We start from the raw sequence: 25,761 nt of genomic DNA on the forward strand, positions 1-25,761 counted from the left end.
CTCACTATTGTTTTAAAGCAAGGATGCTCAGTGTGTTTTACAAAAGGACTGGTTCAGGGAGGAAAAAGGGGGGAAAAAATCTCCCCAATATCCAGGAACAAGACAAAGTGCAAGTGTGTTCCAGAAAACTTCATGAAGCACAGATGCCAAAGAAATATTTTATACACTCTTAGACAATATTTACTTGCTGAAACCTTGGTTCTAATATTAAATGCATCTTAGGGAAAACACAAATATATTATAAATTTAACTAAGTTAAGATGGCATCAGAAGACATTCAGAATTCCCCCTGTGAGCCCCCCAAAGGCATTGAATTATTTTGACCAAGGTACTCCCAGTTTATACAGCAGTGAAGTAAATCTGTTCTAAATTCTGTTTCTATATTCTCTATAATCTGCTTTTTATGCCCCATTTCAAAATCAGTCTATTTTCAGGTTTGCCCTCAAAAAAAACCAAACCAAAAATAAAACAAAACTCCCAACAAATAAATCTGTACTAAATGCTAATATAGGGGAGACGTTAAAGTAATATTAAGTAATATAGCTTCTATTTCATGCAGTTTTTAAAATATGGTACATGACTTTTCTAGATGGAAAAATGAAAACTACCTAACATGGATTAGAATTAGCTTCATAAGGGAAGGAAATGGTTGCTCATGATCTCCAAAACAGGATGTGAAAGGGCACTGAAAAAATGTCTACATAGTCAGAAATTTGACCACTGCTTGTCTCACAAACTAGAAATGTATCTAAATAATGCAAATCTCACTAATCTGTTCTTATTTTATTAGAATAAACAGAAAAAACTGAGGTATCAAAACATTATGTACTTTAAAAGTAAAGTTGTAATTTTAATTTCCTCTTGTTTCCTCCTATTCCTCCATCTTTACTGAAATCAGACACTTGTGATTGCAAAAAAAGAAGACGGAAATCACTCAGTTATGCCCAAGAAAGAAGTGAACTCTACATAGATGGGAAAGAGGAGGGGAAAAAAAACATTCCTTCATGAAAACTATTCTTCTGACCCAGTAAAATCACCAGCAAATTAAGTATAGGGAGCTGAGACCCTGAGAAATAAATCTGCTGCTTCTGACAGCAGCTTAAATTTACTCTCCGAAGTTACTGACTGTGGTCTGGGTTGATAATAAAAGATATTGACTAAAAAGAGAGAAAAGGGTAATTTGGTGCTATGATTACAGGTATTTGCTGATCAAATGTTACTCAAGTTTTGAGAGCACAGTGAGTGTTTAAACATGCTGTACTAAGAGCAATTCTTTTGCAACACAGACCATTGCCCTTCCAAGATTACAAATATTCTTAAGAATCAGTTGTTCCATTTTTGTTTACAGACCAGTAAGTTTGCTCTGACAAGACTGAATATGGTGAAAACCAAGCAAAAACTTTTCATTTCCTTCCCCACAGACTGAATACTTAAAAAATAGTAATAACATATTCTTACCTCCTTTTCCAAATATACTTTCTTATCATCCAGTGTATTATAAAGAGTAAAAAACTGCTTCGTTTCTTTGTGAGTTGCTGAGACTGCAAACAATAAAAAAAAATGGGGTAGAATAATAAAAGAATATGAGGTAAAATGGAATCTGTAAAAATACTCTGTAGGCTTTATATAACATATTTTCCACTATCAATAATGGAACACACTTGCTAACATACATGCAGAGGGAACATCCTTCCCAAGTTTCTCTCAGCAGGGTTTCCAGCTATCGTCTCTTGTAAGAACAACACAGCTCAGTGTCTAAATTAAGCCCCAGCTGCTGACAGCTCTTTCTACCAACCCATGTTGGCACAATCAGCTGCCTGTCTGTGCTTCCTTCCCAGCTTTACCCTGACACCCCCAGGCAGCTGTGCTGCTCACAGTGGCCTTGCCTGCGGTGTTGGAGGGGCACAGGCTCAGCAGGGACAGGGAAGAGCAGATAATTTTGGTAATACTGTGTGGAAAAAAAGTGCATTAGACTATAAATGTCAAGCTACACATGTGCAAGATCCCCAACAAAGCTTCTCCTGTTTTGAAGCGTTTTTATCTTCTTATAATCTATATGTGGTGATACAATAAAATAATAGTTTCTGGTTTAGGTGGTTACAGCAGATGTTGGTCAGAGCTCAGCTGGGAAGGCTAGGCTCAGACATGCCTTCCCTTTGGGCCTACAAGATGATACTCAAATCTGCTGAGTCTTACTGTAGCCTTTAGTTCTTGCATGCCTAAGGAAATCCAGTATATTTGTGACTCCCAAGGAAAGAGTTCAACAGGCAGCAAAAGTAATTCTGGCTAGAAACCACAAGCTGGAAAAAAATGTATGGGTTAAAAATTATAAACCTTGGTGAGATCTTAACTCATTAGTCTGGGACTTGCAGAACTGCTGCCAAATGAAAGAGGCCTTTCCCAAACAATTTCCTTCATGCAACTCCTTCTGTTCTTCCAGCAGCTCTGGTCACATGTCTTTCATAAGTGGATTCCACAAAAACTCAGAAAACCTTTCCAACACAGGTGAAATCTTGAAAGTTGTGCCAACTTATGGAGCTTTATGGGCACCCTTACCAGAGGGTAAAACAAAGGGAGAAGAGGAAGAGGGAACCAATTGGTTCATTGATTCTCTTAAACATTTTCAATGGAAGAGATTCAGTTAGGTCAAAACCAAAACACTGAATATTGTAACTGAAAAGGATTCTGGTACAAAAAACCCCAAATCACTATGGTTTAAAATTTCTGCTAAAGATTGTCCTGTCTAACCCCTTGAAGGAAAGTTCAAAAAAAAAAACATGTTTTGGCAACTGAAGGTCACCTGAATCCAGCTAAATGAAAAGCCTCTAAGTACCTCTAAAAACACAACAATTCACAGAAAAACTGGCTAGAGATTTCCAGCTCATTTCTCTAAAAGCTTAGCCCGTGCAATGCAGGTTTCCAACCGTGACTGAGATACTACTCACACTTTGTACTTTAGAAAACAAAGTCCCATAAAATTCAAAGCATCTTAAATCTGCACAAGTCTCTTTGATGCTAGTCTCTCTGTACTTCAGATATAAAGGAAGCTCCATCTTTTGAGCAGGTAGCTCTGACCAGATATGACAGAGAATGTGCAGAAAATTTAAGGAAAAACAACAAAACTCGTTATAGCTGGACTCGATTAAATAAACTGCATGGCACAGCAAACAGGGGGAAGAAATACTGGACTTGTACTCACATCTATTCCATGTATTTAGACAATACACGTGGAGAACGGCACAGAACTGTGCTACTGGAGATGTCTCTCCAGGGCAGGGGATTTGGATCCCACTCAGATAACCAGTTTGGAACTGCTCACCCTTCCAGAGCTTGCTTCACACATACATTTAATAAACGCAGAATACCTCTGAATCATTAGCTAGGTTTTCTTAGGCTAACACACAAGTTAGTTAAATACACACCAGCAAGCATACTGGTCTGTTATCAGTTTAGTGGAACAACTTTGAAATTTTATTCCATTTGCACCTTTTTCAGTTTTATGATTTCTGACCATAACATCTAAAGACAATTTGTATTCTGCTCCTTCTAAGATATTGCAGGATTGTGTGAATAAAAGATTAAAGAAATCAATCCCCCCAAGAGACTGTTTTTACTTTGTAGTTCTCAACATAGTTTGGATCAGAACCAGTTATGTCATGTCAGTGGAAATAATAAAAGCAATCTAATGGTAAGGCAAATTAATTAAACACGATTCAAACTTACAGCAATCTCATTTCTAAATGGTGAATTAAGGACTTTCAGAACATACTGGCCATTAACCTAAATGCCAGAACCTGCTGCAGACAAAATTTAGTCCAGAGATCTTGTGCATTGAGTTTCACCCACAGGAGTATTTTTAGAGCCCAGCTTATAAAACCTTGAAAACATGATGTGTAACATGAATACCAAAAACCTTTAAAATACCACCAAATTAGTAGGTGCTGTTGTTACATGCCATATGCTTAAAATGCAACTGCCCTCCTTTCAGGGCCTTAGCCTTCAGCAGGATGGTCCTGCTTGATATACATACCCTGACTGTAAAGTTCAATAAATCTCTTCTGATACTGTGTGAGCTCAGCTCGGCTGGGTACTTCATCAATCTTGCGTTGTAAAATGGCTATTTCTCTGTTTCTTCGTGCCTGAATAGAAAGTTAGGAGGGGAGAAAACAAAGCCTCTTCTTGTTCTCTTCTTAAAATGGATGAAGCCCCCCCAGCAATACTTTTGTTATTAAATAATTGATTTTAAAACCAAAAAGCTTTGGCTGAGGATCAATTTTTTTTTTTTTTTTGCAATTGATTTGTGACAGGAAGACTTGTTAAAATTAGAACAACAAAACAAAGTATTAGAAGTTACAAGGTAACATAATCGTCAACAATTTTGCACAAGTAAAGACACAAAGAGTAACTCACCAGAAGCAGGCGGATCTTTTGAAGTTTTTCTTTCTCAGCTTGGTACTGCTGTTCTATAATCTTATTTGTCTCCTGGAAAATGAGAACCCAAAACAATTGTGTATTACAGTAGCATATGGGAGCTGCAGTGCAAAAAATGGGCAGATTGGGTTTGTTTTCTGGTTTTGCCTATCTTTGGCTCCCACAATAACACCACCATTCCTTTTTCTGGGTTTTTGGTTGGGCTTTTATTTGGGTTTTTTTAAAATAATAATTCTTTATGTGTATTAAAAACCTGACATCATTTACTCTAAACAAGGGCCTTTAGATGGTTTTTAACCTTTGATATTTTAGTTTTTAAAAGTTATCAGTAGCTTTTGCACTGCTTTACAACAGTCACACTTTAAATGAAGATACAAATTCAAAGATTGTCAGTACCCCTTGTCTGAGTGCTTATACTTTGATTCAGTGGTGGGGTAAAGAATAAACAAGGCACCTGAACAGAACATAAACCCTCTGACATGTGTTCTAAACTTCCTGCAGTGTGGGCTACAAGGTAACTTCTTGCTAAAAAATTCAAGATTTTGCTTTGCACTTTAATTTTTTTCATGCTGTGTTGAGGAGGACAGCAGCATCATGGAAGTTGTAATCTGCCTTGTTCCAGAGGCATGAATGCATCAAATGTTTATCCACTGAAAATAAAGTAATTGAAGCTTTTCCTTTTCTGTTCATTCATTATTCATTGCCATCAGTCTGGATGCACTTGTGTTGAAGTCTAACTTCTGACAGCTGCTCACTGCATGCAGTGCACCGAACCACTGAAAGCTCATGCTTTCATCCTTCAGATAACCCCACTTCTAAGAAAAAAACAACCAAACCAGGCTTTCTAAGGCAGACATGTTTCTGTCAGGGATACGCTTTTAGCACAACACCCAGAGATTCTTCTCTGGTACTACAAAGAAAGAAGTAAAAGGCACAAAAGCATCTACGAGCACAGCTCCATGGAAAAGAACAGATAATGCTGTTACTGTTTGCAGACTTCTGTATTTCTAGGATTATTAGCCTGAACTGTGGCTTTGCAGAGCTTTTCAAATATTCCAGCACATACTTTAAGGCTTACAAGAATGTCCCAGAAGTCAGAAAGACTTAAACAAACATTCCAAAATGCAATTTGAAAATAAGAAATTAGACTTTTGCTATTACCTGTTCCTCCCCATTTTCCGCTGCTTCGGCTTTCAAATTCTCAATATTTTGTTGTAGTCTCTCCATTTCTTCCTTTAAAAGAAACAAAAGTTGATTTTTTTTAACTAAGACCTCTTCTCTTAAGAGAGGATGGAAGGATCTTGGCAACACAACTAACAAAATTTCAGAGCTGACCACACACATAATATTTAAATTTGGAAGATTAAATAGCATTCCCTGCTTAAGGGTAAGGCATCCATTAATATTCATTACATTGAACTGTCTGCTTTTAACAATCATGGAAACAGATTCATTCCTTACTTGCAAATATACCAGATCCAGCTAAGACAGCTAATGAGTGACAAGGAAAATGAAACAGAAGAAGCAAAGCAACATTACAACAGTGTGCCATGGGAAAGTGATGTACGGCATTTGGAGAAATGAACGATCCAAAAGTTCCTTGCAATGAAGTGTCCAGTACAATCCTTGAGAGCTTTCCTAAGGAGTATGTATGGGAAAACAAGGTTCTACACTCAGTTTAGGCCTTAGAACATTACTGCTTTTCATTCTATTATATTCCATCCGCTATTGTTTGAACAGAAGGAGATGAAAACACTTCTCTCTGATCCAATCTCTGGGCAATCCATAAACACAGCAGTAGCAGGACCCCAAAAAACAGCACTTAAGCAGAGAAACTTAAACATGCCCTGAAAACTGCAGTAGCTCCATTCTGTTCTTGTCTCTTTTGGTGGCTTGCTCCAAAGGTGGGGCCTGGCTGACCCCTCCTCCCTGGCCCCCCTCAGGTCACTGCTGGCTGCATGAGCCAGGCAGAGATGATCCATGTCAGGCTGTGACAGCACAGCTGGGTGTCCAGCACAGCCCAGCCCCGCACGTTGATTTTAGCAGAATGGGAATGGGAGGAAGGGGAGCCACAAGAGCCAGGTTAAGGCAGGTGTGGTGTCTAGGACTGTTGGGAGTCCAGGACATCCCTCTGGCCGCCCTGGCTGTCTCGAGACCCTGGCAGGGGTCTTGGAGAGTTTGGCAAGAAGTCAAAAACAGCTGTGGCTTTGGTTTTAGCCTGTGGAAAAAACTACTAACTTTGTGTGAAAAATTACAAGCCACAAGGGTTTGAGTAGTGTGATATTTGAATTAACATAGGGTGGAAAAGTAGAAATTTGGGTTTTTTTTAGAATATAATGCAAGGAGTCAAGATGGAAGAATTTGGGCACATCCTAACCTTCTTTCCTTTCTTCTTGTCCTCCACGTTTTGGTGTGATAGTGACACTTTTCTATTGGTTCAAGGTAGAGATTCACAGTCTAACATAGGTCATAGGTATTGGTAAAGAAATTATAAACATATGATAAGTAGTTTTGAGTATATAATGTGGGAGCCTCCCAGGGCTCAGGTCAGAGAATGCTATGGCCTCCTTGCTAGCCAGAGCTCAGCAGATCAGAGAAAGAATGTTTAGACAAAAGGAAATAAACAACCTTGAAAATGATATCGGACACATTCCAGGCTCCTTCTTTGGCAGCACGGGCTGGGAAAGAACTTTCACACTGTTGGGGTCTCACCACTGACCCTGACACTGGACCTGCCCTGTATTAAGGAAGGCCACACCAGCTCAGATCCTTCCTCACTCCTCCCTGCTCCAGGGGTGCTAATTCTCACTATAAACCTGGAGTCAGCAGTACCTGGGGATGTGGGACAGATGACAGACAAGCACACACAGCACAACAACACACCAGGAAATGCTTATTTACCAAGTTTTAAATGACTCCTTCTAGGAGACACTGGAACTTACCCTACAATGTGCTTTGAACTCTTGCTCCTGGCTTTTTAGGTTTTCATTCATGGCCACCAGTGCTCGGAGACTCTGTAATGTGCTAAATTTGAAGATCCAGTAAACTATGTTAGTTTTTTAGTTTCTAATTTAAACAGATCAAGAATTAACATATATTAGAACAAGCTTAGGTCTAAATAAATTTACAATAAAACCTGGGTAAATTAAAACCCCAAATATCAACACTGATATACCAAGGTTAAAATAAAGATGGAGTGTTACACTGAATATTCTGATGGCTTTGTTTTGTTTTAACCTCATTACTGTGAAAGTTTTGAGAGACTTCTGTTTAATTTATGTGAGACAAAGGTTTCAAATATGAACAAAATAAATCAAGAAGGCCTCATCTGCTTGTCAGATGTGTCTAGGGTTCTGCTTTAAAAACCAACAATTATTTTGAACTACAGACTGACACTTTTCATTCTGACTGAATCCTATTGCAATATTTCTGTCTCTGGAAAGCAAACTGGAGAATAATTTAATTTTTAAATTTTAGTTAGTTGTTAAGGTTGACAAACCAAGAAACATTGAATGATTAATTTAAAAACCATTATTTTTCAGAATTTCAAATGTAACAAAGGAAGAAACTTACTTAGAATCTGCTTGGGATTCTATTGCTTCTAAGGCTGCCAATTCCTTGTCCAGCTTTTCACTGTAACTCTTAACCTAAGGGTTACAATTAATAATGAATTGATACTAAATTGATTAATAATAAATTGACTGTCCCACACCATGAGATCAGTGAGTTCAGCTTCACTGAATCTTCACTGTTTAATGCATCCCTTCACAAACAGAATTTCTCAAAAAAGTTTCAGATACAAACAGCACAGAAAAAAACAAAGATTACCTCTGTTAATGTCTCTTTTGCTTTGGTACATTTTTCCTGCAGATCAGCACATTTAGCTTGCAACTGTTACGAAAGAGAAAAACAAGAGTTGGATTCTATATTCACACTAATTACACCTATAATGGAGAACAGAGAATATTTGAGCTGTTCATAATGTGTGTTTGTCAAACAGCAGGCCAAGCATAACAAACACTGTCTTTTTCTGTCAGCTACTCCTGCATATGAGTGCAAGAATTCTGACTGAATATTTAATTACTAATAGCAAACGTTTACTACCTGATCCTTCAAGTGTATAAAGTCCCAGAATAAACAACAGCTTTTACAAAATAGAGGCCAACAGAGTGGTGACTTATTGGATAGAATCTCTTCTAAACTGCTCAAACTTTTCTAGTCTGGTTGTACTGGCCTAGTTTCACACCAGGCTAAGAATGAGTCCCATTTTACACTTCTCCAAATTAGTCAGGGCAATTCAAGACTTGCACAGAAGCACCATGGCACCAAACCACAGACTTCCACACTAAATAACCAAGCTGCTTTATAGTTTTCTTCTGTGTAACTATGAAAAATCTAATAAGGTAGTGAGCAAAATATTATAAACAAATATTAGATATTCCACTTGTGAATTAATTTACAGAAGCTAATTTTAGAAGAACATTCTTCTTTAAATTCCCTATGATTTAAGACAACATTGCAAATAGTAACAACAAAAATAGGACATGGTTTACAAAAATGGAGCAAAAGTAAGCAAACAAAAAATGCACATGTAGCTCAGTTCTACTTCCTTTAATGCTGCTTTAGTTTGCTGTTCACAACACAGAGCTGTGGCTTAATGCTCCAATCTTCCCTTTCCACAGCCAAATTTATAAAAATAAAGCTTTTTAATTGTTTTTCATAATTTTTCACCAATAAATTTTATTCTAACTAACTAAAAAAATTTAAGTCTGTAGTCTATGTCTCATGAAAACTGACATAAATTGTTAGTTTTGAGAAATCTTGCCAAAACTTACTGCAGTATTGAAGCCAGAACTCCATAAATATTTTTTCAAGACAGGGTTCTTGACTGTCACTGATTTCAAAGCTGCTTTTGGCAAGTGGTAAATAAAATTCAGCCAGGAAATTCTTACTTTAGTAAAGTGATAAAAGGATTATATTTGGCTAACAGCTGTCAGTACATTTTTTCCCCATATAAAAACAGCACTGAGATTGTTATGTACTGAAAACAAACTGCACAGAATTAAGGGGCCCTCAACTATTAAAAGGGCAAAGGCAGGGTCCTCCCTAAAACTAAGGCTGTGCTAACTGCCCCCAAGAACACAATCTGTTCTCACAATCCAAGGGCAATGCAAGCAGAGAAATTAGTGTTCAGCATGACAAATTGCTGGTGCAGAAGATAGATTGCAGATATTTTCTGGATGGTAAAAACTTTGTGATCAACCACTTTTATCAATGTTTTCTTCTTTACTACACACACAATACTTACCTCTTCAAGGAGTTTGGTTTTTTGCAGAATCTGCTTGTTGAGAGATGCCACCTTCCTTCTATGCTGCTGGGCAGCTCCAAGCCTTTCTGGTCGCTCCTCAGCAGAAAGCTCAGATTGCTGAAAACCCAATAGCAACAGCCTTTTGTTTTGCATTGTTTTCTCACAGCATTGTTTTCTACTTCTTCAGAAGCTCAGGTAATAGCTCAGGTAAAGTAGGACACACTTAGGATATTCCTTATCAAGAACTGTATCCCACTATCCAAGAGAATGACTTACTGATTTACCTCATATCAAAACAAGGAAGCAGCTGAACAACTGAATTGTATTCCAAAATTTACAAATAAAGTAAACTAAAAAAGTCAGGTGCCCTGGGACAGGTGGGAAATACTACAGTGCACTAGAAGACTGACAGGTTTTTTTTTGCATCAGCACTATGGTTAAACCTGGTAGAGTTCTTCATTGGAAAAAATACAAGCAGACTAAAAAACACCGTAAGCCATGGTATTCCCAGATGTTCCACACCCCAACAAGTAGCTCCAGAATTTTCAGAATTCTTGAACAATAGTGCTTTCTGAAATAGAGGCTTGGATGCATCTCTATCTGAATGATATAACATATTCAGTGTGGTAAACGGATTTAGCACTCTGGGGTTTATTTTGTGTGTGCACATGTACTGCTGACACCAGCCTTTGAGAACTACTCCATCCAGCATGCATTGCCAAGAGTGTCTCATAAATGCAAAACAGAGACAGCAATCTGGATCCAGTCTCCTCTCTGAATTGTGAAAGCAAAGCTGACAGAAGCATTCTGTATCAAAAATAACAGAATAGAAATTGTATATTTGCTGTAGACAAAAGAATTATTAAAAACCAGTGAGATCTTGATCTGTAAGAGATTATTTGCCTAAAAATTATTTGTACCTTTTGGAAGTCTTTGATACTTACATCCATCTGTTTTTGTAATTTGCTTCATGCACTCAGACTTCTTTCACTTAATCCATTTTCCAATATTTCACTAGAAAACCAGTTAATTTTCAAGTACCTCAAGTGCTAATTTATAGTCTGTCAAAGACTTCAATACTAAGTGCTTTTTGAATAATTACCAAATGTTGACAACTGCTACAATGCATAATCAGCTAAAATGCTATAAGAAGTGTGATATACTCCTCACTCATATTTGCTGCTGGTACCACTCCAGGCAGGTGGGTAAGCAGCTTAATTTTAAATGGAAATAAGAGGCAAAGCTTGTCTTCTTCCTCTACATTTTCTATGTAATTCATATTGAAGAGCAGTTTAATGATCTGTTATGTTTTTACATCCAAAACAAGAAAAGACTAATTCTGATGGCTTAACCCAACAATTCAGAGGCTTTCTTTGCTTTTGTTGCCAGGGAAGGAAGAAATGCCTCTAAGCAACACCTGTGACCCTGAACTACTCAACAAATACACACTCAGTCTTATTTATTCCTCTCATTATTTAGTCAAATTACATTCCTTCATCGTGTTATGCATTCCAAAACCTCATCCTTCTCACCACATTTATCCTCTCATATGCATGATACAAATGGAGAACAATGGAAATGCAAGAGAAAGAAACATGAGCTAAACCAGTCTGAGACTAATGTTTGCAGAAATAGTAAAATCCATGTAGTACAGCTTTGGAATAAAAAAATGGATCGTATTTCAAGAAGTGAACTTTACATCTTGCTTTTTGAAAACGGGAAAGAATAAGCACTAACGTCTCTAACTGTTTAAAGATGATAAATTTGCTACTCATTAATAATTTTCTGTCAGTATTTTCAGAAGGTGAGGAATGACACTACAATCCTTCCTCCAGTTTACTCAGCAGGTTAACATAGCAGCAGAATGGAGGGGCAAATGCAGAAAATTCTAAGCATTGATCTTCTGCAAAAATGCCTCTTGTAAGAAAGGTCCTGGCCCTGCTGTGTTTCTCAGGCTATGTACAGTTACCAGGGTCTAAGATTATTAGAATTATATCCAAACATTGCTGATGCTGATAAACTCTTTGATAACATCCTTAATTCTTTTCCTGGTGCATGCATATGTGCACAGAAATTCTATTTTTTTAATCACATCCCATAGATTTGAAAAGTTACCTATTTTTGGTTTGATTTGAATCAGTTCTTACTTTTCAGAGTATTAATCATTGCTCTACTATAACAGTCAAGGTCCTGCTCCCTTCTCTCAGAACAGAAGAAATGTAACATTGAAATATGACCCTGGGACTTCTGTTCTTCCAATCTTTTATAATAAAGAAAGGCCAAGAATTTGCTGTTGAGCTACAGGGTTTATCTCCAAAATAGGAAAGCTCCATACCTCAAATGTGTCAACAAAAAGGAAGAAATATGAGAAGACTATTGGACAAGTAAGAGCAACCTATAACTCATATCTGGCAGTGATGTATTGGATACATTAATTGCTTGAAGAGCCAGATTTTCTTTTCACATTAGTGCAAAAAACAATCACAGCTGAACACAGTAACTGGAGCAAACACACACATTTAATTGCTTTGACTTCTCAAGGCAACAAAGGTTTGGGTTTGATGAGATGAGATTCAAAACTTGAGATCCAGGGCATGACTGAGAACTGGAGTCCAGTGCAAACATCTGGAAACCTGAGTGAAGGAGGCCTAGACTTTTCTATGAGCAGGCCCACGGAACTGTATTTCTGTGCTTAACACTGAACATTTTAAAGCATATCAAGAATTTAGGCCTCTATTTGGAATAGATACAACTCAGGCCCCTCTTCCTCCATGAAAGCATTCAGGCATTTGCTTAAACCCAAATTAGCCACAGATGCAGTTCAGGGATATGTACTGTCACACCAAAAGCCTGGGTATGTTTAAGTCTCTTTAAAGTACTTTCCTGAACTCTAGCTGTGCTGCTGCCCACACCACATATTAAAGTGTGTTTCAAGAGAGTCATGGCAATGAAGTTGGCAGCTTAAAGCCTAAATTAAAAAGCTATCAAACTTAAACCCATTCATGTAACATACTTACCTTCTCAGCATATTCAGACACAATTTGCTTGATCTCATCTGACTGGAGCCCAACAATTTGGCCAACTGTGCTGGCTGTCAGTTTGCCCTGCAATTGTATCAAGAAAATGCTTGGAGCTTTAGAACTGCCTGTACTTTTACATGACTATTTCCAGTAAGTTCTAATTTTAACCATAAATTTCCACAATGAGTAAAAATCTCAAATAATGAAACATTCCACCCCCCAAATATAATTTTGCTGATAGAAATTTCTCATTTAAATCTTTTTAGCAAATTTTTATTCATATTTCAAAAACTTTTTATTCTTTGTACTGAATTTTGCATTTGCTTAATAAACCTATAAGCATACAGGCATGTGCAAGAATTCACCTTTAAACTTCATGCATGTATAAAACCAGCTTTCAAACAGACCTAAATTCTACAATGGATTTCAGCAGAAAGTATGTCAGTCAACTCTGAGACTAGACTAATTATTACCTTTTCTTTCATGACTCCAGCATGAACAGAAACAATGTTTAACAACTGAAATTATTTCCAGTCCTTTCACCCAGAAATCGAAGAACAGACTACAGGTTCCACTATATCATTAAATACAATTAAGAAAAGAAGATACATATGCAGTATTTTCTGTGTCTTAGACTAATGCTGCTGTACTTCTAAGTGCTTTGAAAAGAACCTTGAAAGGCACAGTTTTCCAGCACTCTCCTCAGTAATCCTCTGAATAATTTCACAAGATAAATAAAGTAAGATAGTGCATCTTGGGTAGCTGCAGAGTGATGTCTTTCCTCTGAAATTCTTGTGGAAACCATTTGAAAGAGGCATTTATTTATTCTGTCATTATCAATTCAAGGCAAATGATGAACTAATTAGCCCTGTAAAATTTACTGTCTTCCTAATTCAACCATTGCACTATCCTTATGAAAATTTAAGCAGTCATTCCACGACTTCAAACCCGAATCAGCAGTCTAATTTTAAGAATAATTGCCACAATCAACTATAATTTCAACAAAGCTGTATCAGTTTTAAATGCTACTGACCTCTTCTGTTGCCATTGCAGCCATTCCAGTCATCAGAGTTTTAATGCGAAGCTACAGCAAAACATGAAGAATTATACACAACAATTTAACTCCTATTATTTAACCATTTTTCTCACAGGAACACATACATCTAATTATCATATAATACATCTAAGTATCATATAATGGGTATTTTAAAACATGTGATAGGGCACTAAATCTGTGAAGAGGCAACTAAAGTTACAAAATTTAAAGTTACCAGTTTAAAGTAAACTTTCACTCAGACTATTCAGCTCCCATTGTCAACCAAAACTCAATCTTTTAAACAAATGCTCAGATTCAAGGAAAAAAAAAGGTTTTTGGGTGTTAAACATCAACAAGCATTAATTTTGTGCATCAATTTCAGGCTCTGTATTCTCCTGCGGGAAACAACTCTCACTTCAACTAACCATGGAAATTTTCCTTCTCTTGGAGAATGACTGGGCAGTGAAAATTGCTGCTCTTTCACCCAGGTTAGTAATTTCCATGCCTACTGTGTCTGGGGCTCACCTCTTCAGCAGCCTGAAGGTCATCTTCATCACAAGGCTCAGCTTTTCCTGCTGCTGCAAGCCCAGGAGGTAGCACTGCTTTTTTATCTTCAGCCTTTTAAAGAAAAAATAAGACATTATTATACCTAGTTCCAATATTCTAAGGTGTTAAGAAAGACATCAAGGAGAAAACTGGAATGTAGCTTTTCTAAGAATACATTTCAGCTACTGGAACATCCTCACCCTCCAAACCATGCCAACTGAAATGTAAGCCTTCCTGATTTCTCACAAGTATTCCAACTGTGTCTCTGGCTTCCTATGGACTTATCTAGTCTGAAGATTCCTTATTCCACAGCCTTCTGAGAGCTGCCAACCTCAGGAGACATCCCAGAATATGATGCCTACTACACAGGACAAGACTGATTTTTTTTTTTTAATAAATTGTTTTTGCATCTAAATATTGGTATAACAAACATACAACATAAAAATTGCAAACATGCCTGGTTCAGTTAGAAGAATTTGTACCACTGAAATAAAGAGAGCTGGGGACAGCCAGACTCAATTTCTAGGTCAGCCTACCACACATATTTCACTGTCCACTTCTGCCTTACTGGGGGCTCAGCTGCCACAGTCATGATGAACATCTAATACACAATATCCCAAAGGCAACAGAACTTTTGAAGAAACAAAATGAACTCTATAAACATGAATAGTGGTTACTGTGAGGGGAAAACAGGCATGCCTAGATTGGGAAATATCTCAATTTATAAAAACTTAAATGTGACATCTGTATGTAGAATATTGAGATAATGAAGAAGAGCAACTTTAATCTACTCAATGGATTGCTGGATCCATGATGTGCTTAATGCACTATCTTCATTATCTCTGTCTGTAATAAAAACTTGTAATCAAATTAATATCTGCACTGAAATCATAAAACTGCAGGCACCCTGCATTTTATGGACATTTTAAGATCCCATAATCATCAAAAGCACAGCAAGGATGCTAATTTTCAAGAAGGACAATGATTTATTTATAATTTTATTTGTTTATAGGTTTCTCTATCGCATTAAACAAAGTGCTTTGTAATAAATGTCTACAATATTTCTTACCAAGTGTAATGTGTTTTTTAAAAAGAAAGACCCTTTAATGATCACATTATGGAACACTCAGTTAAAAGATACTAAACAGACAATATATGTCACTACCTAGCAGTAAAAGTCAAACCAAAACAAACACAACACCCAAACCCTCTTTCTTCTAAACAAAAAATAAGTTTGCAGAATGTGATCTGTGAGCAGAGATGAAGGAAATCCCTTAAAAAGGGTAATCAAGTCCACCTTTCATGGCATGCAGATTTTTAGTTCCAGTTATAGCTGTTTATTGTGCTATATTCTTTTAAGATTTAACAGTAACCAACACTTCAATAATGCAGTCCTTCCCACAATTTGAATATTTTAAATTAGTGTATTTTTTACCTGTTCTGTTTTTCCTGCTTGTCTGCTAAATCCATATCTCCTAAAAGAACAATAGTAATATGAAGGAAAAATACTGTTGTTTATGACTTCCACAAATACATTAAGTTTTTATCATTTTTCAACATAAGATATGCACCAAGGGCCAGGATCAAATTAGTTTTGAAATGTTTCAAGTAAACTCAATTAGCTGGTACTGGAGCATATTTACAGAATGGTTTCAGATCCCTCATCCGAATATTCCATATTCCTTCCATCAAAATTTGCAAATCTTGACTTTCCATAAAATACTGTAATGGAAAGTTCATGAGAGGAAAAGGCAATGCCATCTTCCCATTTGAAAGTTAATCCTGAGCTATTACACTACAGTCCATGTTACTGTTAAAAGGAAAGTACTAAAAACAGTGAGACAAAAAAATTGAAAAAATCTATGGCTTTGGGAGAAAAGAAGCCCCAGAAGATATAAAATGGAATTCAGATGTAATCTGCACTTGTTAAGTATTAAGAGCTCAGACAGCAGACAAGATGTCCTTGCCACTAAACAGTGAAAAAAAAACTGGAAATAGAAACTAGAAATAGAAGCTCTGTAACTTCATTTTTATGTGTTTGGAGAGCTCTCAGTAAACCAGAGGGACTTTCAGAGATAATGGAAAAGTGAATGCCTTGGTAACTTTGTCTCCAAATTAAAGTTTGCAGGAAAGTGAGAAGACAAAACATTCAACCATGACTCAGCCTCCTCATGCAGCAACCACATGAGAATGAGAAAAAGAAGCAACAGCAACTGCAGGTCCTTTTTCACCAAGTTTTCAGTGGATTGTTTGCAAAAACCTAATATTGATTGATATACGCTACCTGGATGGATGATGTATTCAAGCCATTTTTATAATAAACAGGTATGTTTAAAAAACACAACTTAGAAGGAGGAGCATAAGACCATTGTACAAAACACAGCTCATAAATACGAGGACTGTCTAGCCCCCAGAGAACTTACAGGGTAAGGAAACAAAATCTGAAACCAAACAGGAGTAAATCTGAAATTGCTCAATTCTGACATAGTAGGAAAAACTCTACCACAAACCAAATTTTATCTGTGCTGCTTGTAGTACACAATATAAAACCCAGAGAGAGCTAAATGAAGCTTTTCACCTGCCATATTCCAGAAGTGTAGAATGAACCTTTGATTCCTCATCCAGCAGTTCCTCAGCTCCTGTCTGACGTTTGTATTTTCTCTGGGGTTTGTAGACCTCCTGCAAGACAGTGAATGAGTTCAGAGTTTGTGAAAGGGTTTTCTAAAATAAACAAGGAATTGTCATCTAAAGTGTTTGTTTTCCAACTCAATATACTTACCCAAACATCTTTCACTTTCTCTTTTTGGAATTACATTATGCAACCTTACTGAATTAATTTCTAAGCAATTTGTCTAAGTTTAAAAAAAAATTATAAATTGCTCTTTAACATGAAACAATGCCTCAACCATCTCCCCTGTCATGTTTGAAAGAAGAGTAAAAAGTAACACACTCAACATCTATTAAAATGATCTGGCTAATGCCACTGTCTAGAAATGTTACCTTCTTTGTGAGTTAATTCTACTTTTAAACTCTGATTAGATAATTAAATGCAATTATTATTTAGTCAATAATCAGAAATTACAATGGAATTAAAGCAGATTTTATTACAAATTAAGGGAAAAAAATGTGTCAAGAAGTTTGGTAGTAAAATTATTTTAATCTCCTGCTATCCAAGTGTAATCAGTAGCTCAACAACAGCCCATCAAATAAAACAAAAATTCGCGATTACTATTTTGTACTGATAGAGCTGCTTCCAATTTAAAAACAAAAGGGAGAACATTTCTTTTTTTAATCTGGCTTTCCACACCACACAAACTATTATTTTCAACAAACAATTCCTGCACCATAACACTGCTGAAATGGCTTTCCGTCTTTTTCAAAGATGTAACCCCAAAGTGGAGATTTCAAACAAGTATGAATTGACAATATTCCTTGGCAAGCTTCTCCTGAATTTGTCAGTTGCCCTTTACAATTTTTCCTTCATTTATAATGCATCTTTGCTTGTAGCTATTCGATCTTGCTACACTTTTGACTGTCACATGAAAAAGCTTTTTATGACCAAGGATATCCCACTAAATGTACACATCTAAAAAAGGCAATATAAGTCATAAAAATAATTAAAGCTTTATGATGACATTCTCTTTTATACCTGTGCCACATGAAGTGTAGGCATCACACCACAAACATTAGTCTTGGCAGCAGGTAATTGAGTGGTTGAAGAAAACCACTGCAAGATAATCCCAATTCACCAGCCAGTCACCTTTCAGCAGCAGTGGTCCTTATTCCAATGACCATCACTGATATTTAACATTCCCTTTTCCAACCTTAATATCATGACCTTGAATCTTAGTGTAGAATCTTTCTCCCTTGAGGAAAAAGGGTAGGTCCTTAGATCAGTTACAATAATGAATTCACACAACTGACTAATCTTTCACACTTGCTGATCCTCCTTTAGGAGAGTGGATTTCTCTTCCAATTCCAGTGCAAAATTATTCAAAGGTGACCTGCAAAAGAACCTTCATCTAATGGCCACCTTCTCCTCCTTCCAGTTCCTATGGATAGACAGGAAAGCTTGTGCACATTCTGCCTTGAAAAATTCATCCTGTGTGTTCTAGACTGCACTCATGCCTAAATGCCTCAGGAGATCTCATGAACTAATCTTTCATTAAGAAGATCAGGTACCAGGTGTAGAAGACATGATCCTGAGAGAGCTCATCTATTTAATGAAAAGGTGTTTGACTAATGACACTCCAAGTAATGATGAACAAATGTCAACGAAGTTGCACCTGCAAACTGAAGATACGTGAGACAGAGTAGAAAACAGAACACAAATTAATAGAATATAAACACTAAGTCCTGCAAACCTTCTGGTTCTCAGTAACCAAAGGCAACCCTTCATCACTGTTAATTAAATATCCTCTTTATTTTTATAAATTACACTGAAAACTTTAAATACTGGTGTCCCATAACAGTATTGTGATTATTTTGTTTCTGCCTCTTCAGTGACAAGGTCAAGATCAGCCACTTGGATACAGACTCTTTAGGGCTACTTAAAGAAAATGCAGAAAAAAAAACTACTTAATACTTAAAGAAAACCACTGTGAGTCAGAAATGGTAAATTGATGGTCCCAAGCAGAGGGAAATTAGAAAGCAAGGACAGAAACTCCAGTTGCCAGCAAGACAGCTGAATTCAGGAATGAGAGTGAGAGAGCCTAGGTATTTTACCTCTCTGTAGCATTCATGAACAAGCTTTCAAAAAATAAATACAGTTTATCCAAGAGTTAGAAGACTCGCATGTGAACAGGGAGAACACAGGTGAGACCACCTTTCCCAACCAACATCTGCTACTTGAAGAAAATATTTCTGAAGTAGTGTGTGTACTTTTGCTGCTAATTACAAGAAGTGAAAAAAGTCAAGTTCTGAAATGCAGCTAATTGAGATCATCATTATATTAACTAATTTCAAGACAAATAGCAACACTGCTGATAGCTTCAAACACACATTTAAGTCTGCTAAAGGTTTAACAGTCTGCAAGTTACCCTGTGACTTTTGTTTGATAGTGTGGGATTCTACACAGCCCATGCAGGCAGTGGATATGGTTTATCTCCTCATACACTGCACACCTAGCAATCTGATATATTGGCATTTGAGACCTGTCTCAAGAATGAAAATCAACATGTAACTTAATTGGGATCTTCTCATGGAAAACCCAATTAACCCAGAATTAACCACCTCCATTTCATTACTAAAACCACTCACTGGCCATAAAAAAAGAAAACTAATATACTTACAAAGATATCAGTAACTGTTTTGAGTGCCTTCTCTTTTCTTTGCATGAATTCATCATCCTGAAAGACATTAGTGGAGATAATTAAAAATACCAGGAATGAAGACTAAATGTCAAACATTCTAATGATCCTGTGAAACAAAGCTGTCAAACAGTTTCTGAGCTGCCCAATGATTTGGTGAAATGTTACTGATTCGTTGTAACAAGAAAAGTACTTGCTTCTGCCTTCAGATGGGAGAGAGATCATCAAAACTGTGTCCAGATCAGCAGCCTGGCTTCTCTCTGCTCAGGCAGTACCTGACACAAAAGCAGTCCCAGCCCACTACTGGAATGAAGCTGAGATAGACTTGATGTGGAAACGAGAAGTTTCCTCTACTCTTTAGTTTCTAAGCATTAAAGATAATAATTTTTAAAAAATCAAAATCAAAACCACCCCAAGTTAATAAAACCTATGTATCCCAGTACTAGGGACATCTGCCTTTAATCCTGTTACTAAGGGACAAAACTTGGGTTCTAGAAGTTAAAATCAGAATTGCCTTGTGGTAAGTATGAACAGAACTGATAGCTTTGCACTACAGACACATATCTAAGCTCATTTAATCTCTCCTCCTCTACCAAAGAAACTTCATCTCATTGCTGAGTAACAGTTCAATTACAGAATTAAATTTTTTACAAATCTAGCTTTCAAGAACAAATTTTGGAGTTTGGATACAAGACGACAAGAGGTCCCTTTCAGCACTCTGAAAGATACACCAAATTATAGAGTATTAAGAGCGTATTATTTCTCAATTAGCTACATGAGCCTCTCCACAGCACGCTTGGTGTTTCTGAACAGCTAAAATAACATAAAAACATCAAATACTGCAGAAAAATTAAGGTAATCATTAGGCAAAAGTTAGCCAGAATCTACAAAATTTCTGTCACAATAATGCCTCAATTTTTCCCCAGATAAATTTTTAGGGGATTCCTCTAGGACTCATTCATAAAACAATTGCAAGAGCAACTCTGGTGAAGTGTGCAGATTTCAGAGCTGTGAGGCTGGTACTGCAACTGAACATCTGACATACTATAACAGAAAGAAGAAGTGCCTTGATCTTACCTCTGGCAGTCTGTGAGTTTTTTGAAACTGTGATATAGAGTAAGAACGGACATAATCTCCCATTTCTTCCCTTGTTTCTATTGCACGTTTCACCAGCCACTGAAAAAAAAAAAATTGTATTAGCTGAAAACAAAAGAATAATAGCAGAAAGCACCAAAGTATTGCCTAATTTTGTAATAGATGATAAAACCTAAAAACATATTTTTAAGCACAGAAACAAGAGTATGTGATTTATTTATAAATACGGCAACTCTTTAGCCTAATCCTAACAAAATGTATCAGTATTTGCTACTTTATAAACATTTATTTTTCTTCTGTGCATATGCTTCTTCTATGAAATTCTCCTCCTATAGATCACTCACTGGTTTAAAAGACTACAGCTCCACCAGGAACAGACATATCTTCAAGCTTCTGAAGTGTTCATAACAACCCACGCCTGTGTAAGAAAAAAGGCTTCTTCTGACATTTATAAGACCACACAAAAAGCCACAAAATACTGAAGCACATATTAAACAATGTTGGAGAAGATAAATCTTGCAGGCTGTTGACAGCCTGTGCAGGAGGTCACAGAGGAGATGAGATCAATTGTGGGATCCAAGTTTGAACCAACAACTGTTTCCTGTGCTATAACCATGAGCCCCTGGAAAGTGAGTGGAACATGATGACAAGAAGAGATGAAAATGAAGACTATTAATTATCAAGCACATCTCAACGCAAGACTATGTACATACTTTTGCCTGTGATCATATGCAGAACTTATTAGGAAGAACAGCAATATTTCTGCCCAATTGAATATTTGTTAGATTTTTTTAAATTTCTTTTAAAGTTTGGCTACAGTATATGGCAGTGAGCCAACTCAGCCTAATTTCTTCCTGTAGAGAAGGATCCATCTGAATTCTTGCACAATATAAGAGCTAATGGGACACAATGCCAGACTTAAGAGCAAGCATTTGTAGTATTTGAAAACTGATTTGAGATTTACAGATAGCAAGTGGAATCTTAATTTTCAACAGGGCATTGAATAAAGTGTCATTATCAAACACATAATTCCTACATGGTGTAGTCAGCATTTTATCTTTTTCATGGTCTTTTTCAGAACACCGTATTCTGGTGACACAAACAAGTTTTCTTGAAAGTCTTGGCTGGGATGAAATGAGGAACCTGCATATGTGGAGCAGGCAGAACTTCACAGGAACCTGACAGAAAGCCACAAGTTTTAAACCAAGATCCTCTCCATACCAAAAACTAAGCCCATCAAAAAAAGACTTGTATGGGTCATCTCTACCACCTACTGGCCAGCTACAAATACTGCTCTTGGAGAAACCCAGAAGTAGATTTTCTCCCTGTTTGGAATTAATATTTCTCCTTTCCAAAAGTAATATCCCAAACCAGGATTTGCAATACAGCACATGAGAGAAAAGAACACCTTGTGCTATTGTTTTTGCAGGAGGAGGAACATATTTCCTATGAAGGAAGCCTAGTGTAAATGTAACTATTCCTTGCCATCCAGTGACCAGGGCAAGAAACTCACCTGGGTTGATTTTTTTTTTTTTTCCTGTGTATGAAATAAGGATTCAGAAGAAAAAACTCATATTAGCAAGATACAAACTTGCCACTTTAAGCAACATCATCACAGCCTGAAAGCTGTGTAAGAGTAGCACACACCACAGAATGTTTTGTGGGGAGTGCAGTTAAGTGTGGTTTTCCTTAGGAGCCTCCAACTAGAAGATAACAGGAAAGAGCACCAGGAAGTTTTCTGCACTTCTTACAGACTGAAATTTAGATTCTTCTTACTTGCTAAATTCCTTCATAGGCATGTGGTAAGGAGATGTTTAATGGAAAAGAAACTTGCTTAACAATCTTAATTTTCCCAATCTCTCAAAGATACCTTTCTGTGTATAGATGAAAGGAAAATTTAGAAATGATAACAACATGCCAAGGATTCTCAAAATACCACATGTAACTGGAATACATCAAGTATTAGCTTAAATCTTAATGAACTTGAGAATGAAGCACTTGGTGAGTTAGTGGTGCTCAACAAATCACAGTAAGAGGATCACTTGACAGAGCACAGTTTTTAAGTTATTGGAAAGAAGGATGAATTATGCTTAAACAAATGACCCCGTGGTTTTTGCCTTACTCATATCCTTCTAATTCAAGGTCTACTGCATAACTTGCTCCATAAGCTTAAACAGACTGTAAGGCATTTGTTCTATTTCCTAGTCTGCCAAAGCAGACTATCAGATTCCTCAACAAGATTAAATTTAGGATTCTTTAAAGCAGGCATCCCACAATAGGCACAATCTGACTCCATTGCAAAGAATTCAGAGAGTTTGTTTTGTTTACTTTCTAAATGTGGATCCAACACAATACTTAAAAATTCTATCATCCATAATGTCATTTCATTCTTTAAAAACATTGTTCTATTTTTTATGCAAGTTTTATAGCCTTTTTCAGCAAAGTATCAAAACACCATGAAATTATTACCTGTACAACAGGAAATATATGAATGAAATCCAGTCCCTGGATCTGATGTGGTTCCAAACGATGTGGACACTTCATTTTTGGTAATACTGATACAATTTTTTCAGTTAAGGCACTATTATAAAAACAACAAAAAGACAGATGTATATATGCTACAATTTTCTTTTGTAAATTACAGATTATTTTTGCAAACATAGTAGCTCAAAGATTCCATCTAGTAACTTCCACTATATATCATGAAAAGCAATCACACTCATTTACAAAACAGCTTTTGCAGGTACTATTTATATCATTGGTCTGTGAAAAGGTGATTAAGCCCCACTTACAGGCTCCTACCTTGGAAATTCATTTAACTACTACAGAAAACTTCAAGATCTGCATGTCTGGACAGATAAAATATCCATATAAAATACACCTACAAAGATCTTTGCATGTTATAGGGTACACCCAACATGAGGAGACAGTAGCTTTAAGAACAGTTACATTAAGTAAGAGATGTGCACTCCAAGGAAATCTAGAAGCAAATGTAAGGGCTTAAAACTTTAATTAGCAGAACTCTCAAAATAAATATTGATGCTACTTTTTGAATTTAAATACATACTGCACTTAAAAGCAAAATACACAGTGCACTTCACATACTTTTCAAGTGACTAAAACTGAATTTGCTGGCAGAAAACTCATTTTAGAGCTCAGTAAGAGCTAGTTAAGTGAAAGGATTACCCTGCCACAAGGGATCCATCTGCAAGAAATTCATCCTGTTTCCACTGAATACCTAATTTTAAGGCAAGAATTTCTTTTGCTGTCAATGTTGGCAAGTACAATTTTAAAGCAGGTGTAACTACTGAGAAAGAAAACTTTACTTGGAAAACCAAAGCTATTTCCCCATGAAGGAAAAAATATGAAATGGCCCAGTACGGACCTCACTGATATTTAGTGCTGTCCAAATGGACAACTAAGATCCTGGTTGAACAAAAGGGGATCAAAAGATATGAGACAGTGACCAAAATCTGGGAATAGAGCCTGAAACGTTTTACTTCCTAAAGGGAAGTGAAGCACAATCAAAGCAAATGTAATTAAAACAAAAACTATTTATCCAATAGATGCAAGATCCTCTCCTAATGTATGCTTCCATATTCATTTCAGCCCAGCAATTAAATAACAGGACACCATCTCAATGGTGTAACACCATCACTTTGGAATAATACTGAGAAAACACAGTTTAACTTTTCTTTAGCTTGAAATCACCACAGAAGTCCTGAGCCTCAACCAACACAAACATTACATAGACATCAAAACAGCCTATGCTCCTATGAGTCTGAACATTTTAGAAATTTTTTTTTGCATTCAGTCAGCCGGAAAAATAACAGAACATTTTGAGAAAAACTTAACCATTTCCTACCCTGTTGTTCTTAAGGATAACAGTGATAAAAAACTACTACTACCATTTTCATTCCTAGTCTCCACTTAATTCTTTGCACTCAGCAATTCTTTATGTAGTTAGCTATCTATGGTGATTTGAGTGTCTCCAAATGCAATTGCAATACCCACAAATATTTACTTTGAAAAGCCTTGTCAATGCTCTATAACTTTCAAGAAACACAGAAAGATGTTCTTTTTAACTACACTGAGTAAATAAGTCTCTTCATGTAACTTATCAGGCTAAACTTATTTCCTGCAAATTCTAATTATGGCTCTTTTATCACAGATACACATACAGAAATAATGGAGTTTAGAATGTGTTCCCATTCCCAGCATAAACAATGTCTATAACCTCCCTGGTACAGGAATTAGCTGGCTTATGAGCAAATTCCATGCATAAGAAATGAATCAAAACAAAATGTTCTCATTGGGTCACCCTGAGGAAGGAAATCCTCCTCCTCAGTATGGGGCAGGTAACTCTTTTGGCAACAGTGACATGCTTTAAATTCTGTTTGCTGATGCCTACACTTCTAAGCCAGAGCCATAAAAGGGAGTCAGAGGTTATTTACACAGCAGACTGCAGACACAAGGAACTCAGGGAAGGTCTTGTAATGTTGCACTCCAGCTTCCAGCAGCGTGGTCTCCCTCTGCCCTTTGCTTTGGCCTCTGCATCATCCCCTTGTGCCAGCACAAGCATCTGCACAGCTGCACAGAGAACTGGATCCAGGAATTCATTCATGTTAAAACTATTTTCTTTTTTTTTTTTTCTTTTGGGTTTTGATTTTTTGGGGTTTTTTTTGGTAGGTTTTAATTTGGATAAGTTCCCAATTCAGTTCAGTGTGGAGCCACATAAAGGCTTTCAGTGCTTAGTAGGGATATAAGAACATGGCAGCCCAAAGGGAATAGCCCTGCCTTTTTTGAAATAAGCTTCTTTCTGGATTTAGAATTTGTGGAATTACAGTCTGAAAAACCCAGAAACATGTGTACTATTTTGTAAACAGGCAGTCCTCAAAAGCAGGAAATTTGAACTAAAACTCTTAGAAACACAGCAGGTAATTTCTTCTTTCCCCCCCCCACCCCCTTATTTTCTAAGAAAAAGAAGAAAAATCCCCCACTTGCCATTTAATCAAC

At 36.7% G+C, this 25,761-nt stretch overlaps 1 protein-coding gene across 1 annotated transcript in view; it reads right to left on the reverse strand.

Annotated features, from left to right (window-relative positions):
• CCDC93 (CCC complex scaffolding subunit CCDC93) overlaps window positions 1-25,761 on the reverse strand; it is a 34,440-nt gene that overhangs the window by 5,714 nt on the left and 2,965 nt on the right. The window contains exons 4-19 of the mRNA XM_021548718.2: window positions 23,215-23,326; window positions 20,728-20,826; window positions 19,633-19,689; window positions 16,920-17,020; window positions 15,777-15,816; window positions 14,321-14,413; window positions 13,793-13,843; window positions 12,757-12,843; window positions 9,740-9,856; window positions 8,260-8,322; window positions 8,005-8,078; window positions 7,374-7,455; window positions 5,593-5,664; window positions 4,411-4,482; window positions 4,031-4,139; window positions 1,459-1,541 (exon numbers count right to left, since the gene is read on the reverse strand). Of these exons, the coding sequence (XP_021404393.2) occupies window positions 1,459-1,541; window positions 4,031-4,139; window positions 4,411-4,482; window positions 5,593-5,664; window positions 7,374-7,455; window positions 8,005-8,078; window positions 8,260-8,322; window positions 9,740-9,856; window positions 12,757-12,843; window positions 13,793-13,843; window positions 14,321-14,413; window positions 15,777-15,816; window positions 16,920-17,020; window positions 19,633-19,689; window positions 20,728-20,826; window positions 23,215-23,326 (1,312 nt within the window). The remainder of the gene's footprint in view (window positions 1-1,458; window positions 1,542-4,030; window positions 4,140-4,410; window positions 4,483-5,592; window positions 5,665-7,373; window positions 7,456-8,004; window positions 8,079-8,259; window positions 8,323-9,739; window positions 9,857-12,756; window positions 12,844-13,792; window positions 13,844-14,320; window positions 14,414-15,776; window positions 15,817-16,919; window positions 17,021-19,632; window positions 19,690-20,727; window positions 20,827-23,214; window positions 23,327-25,761) is intronic.

The sequence above is a fragment of the Lonchura striata genome, chromosome 8 (assembly GCF_046129695.1).
Source record: "Lonchura striata isolate bLonStr1 chromosome 8, bLonStr1.mat, whole genome shotgun sequence".
NCBI classification, from domain to species: Eukaryota; Metazoa; Chordata; class Aves; order Passeriformes; family Estrildidae; genus Lonchura; species Lonchura striata.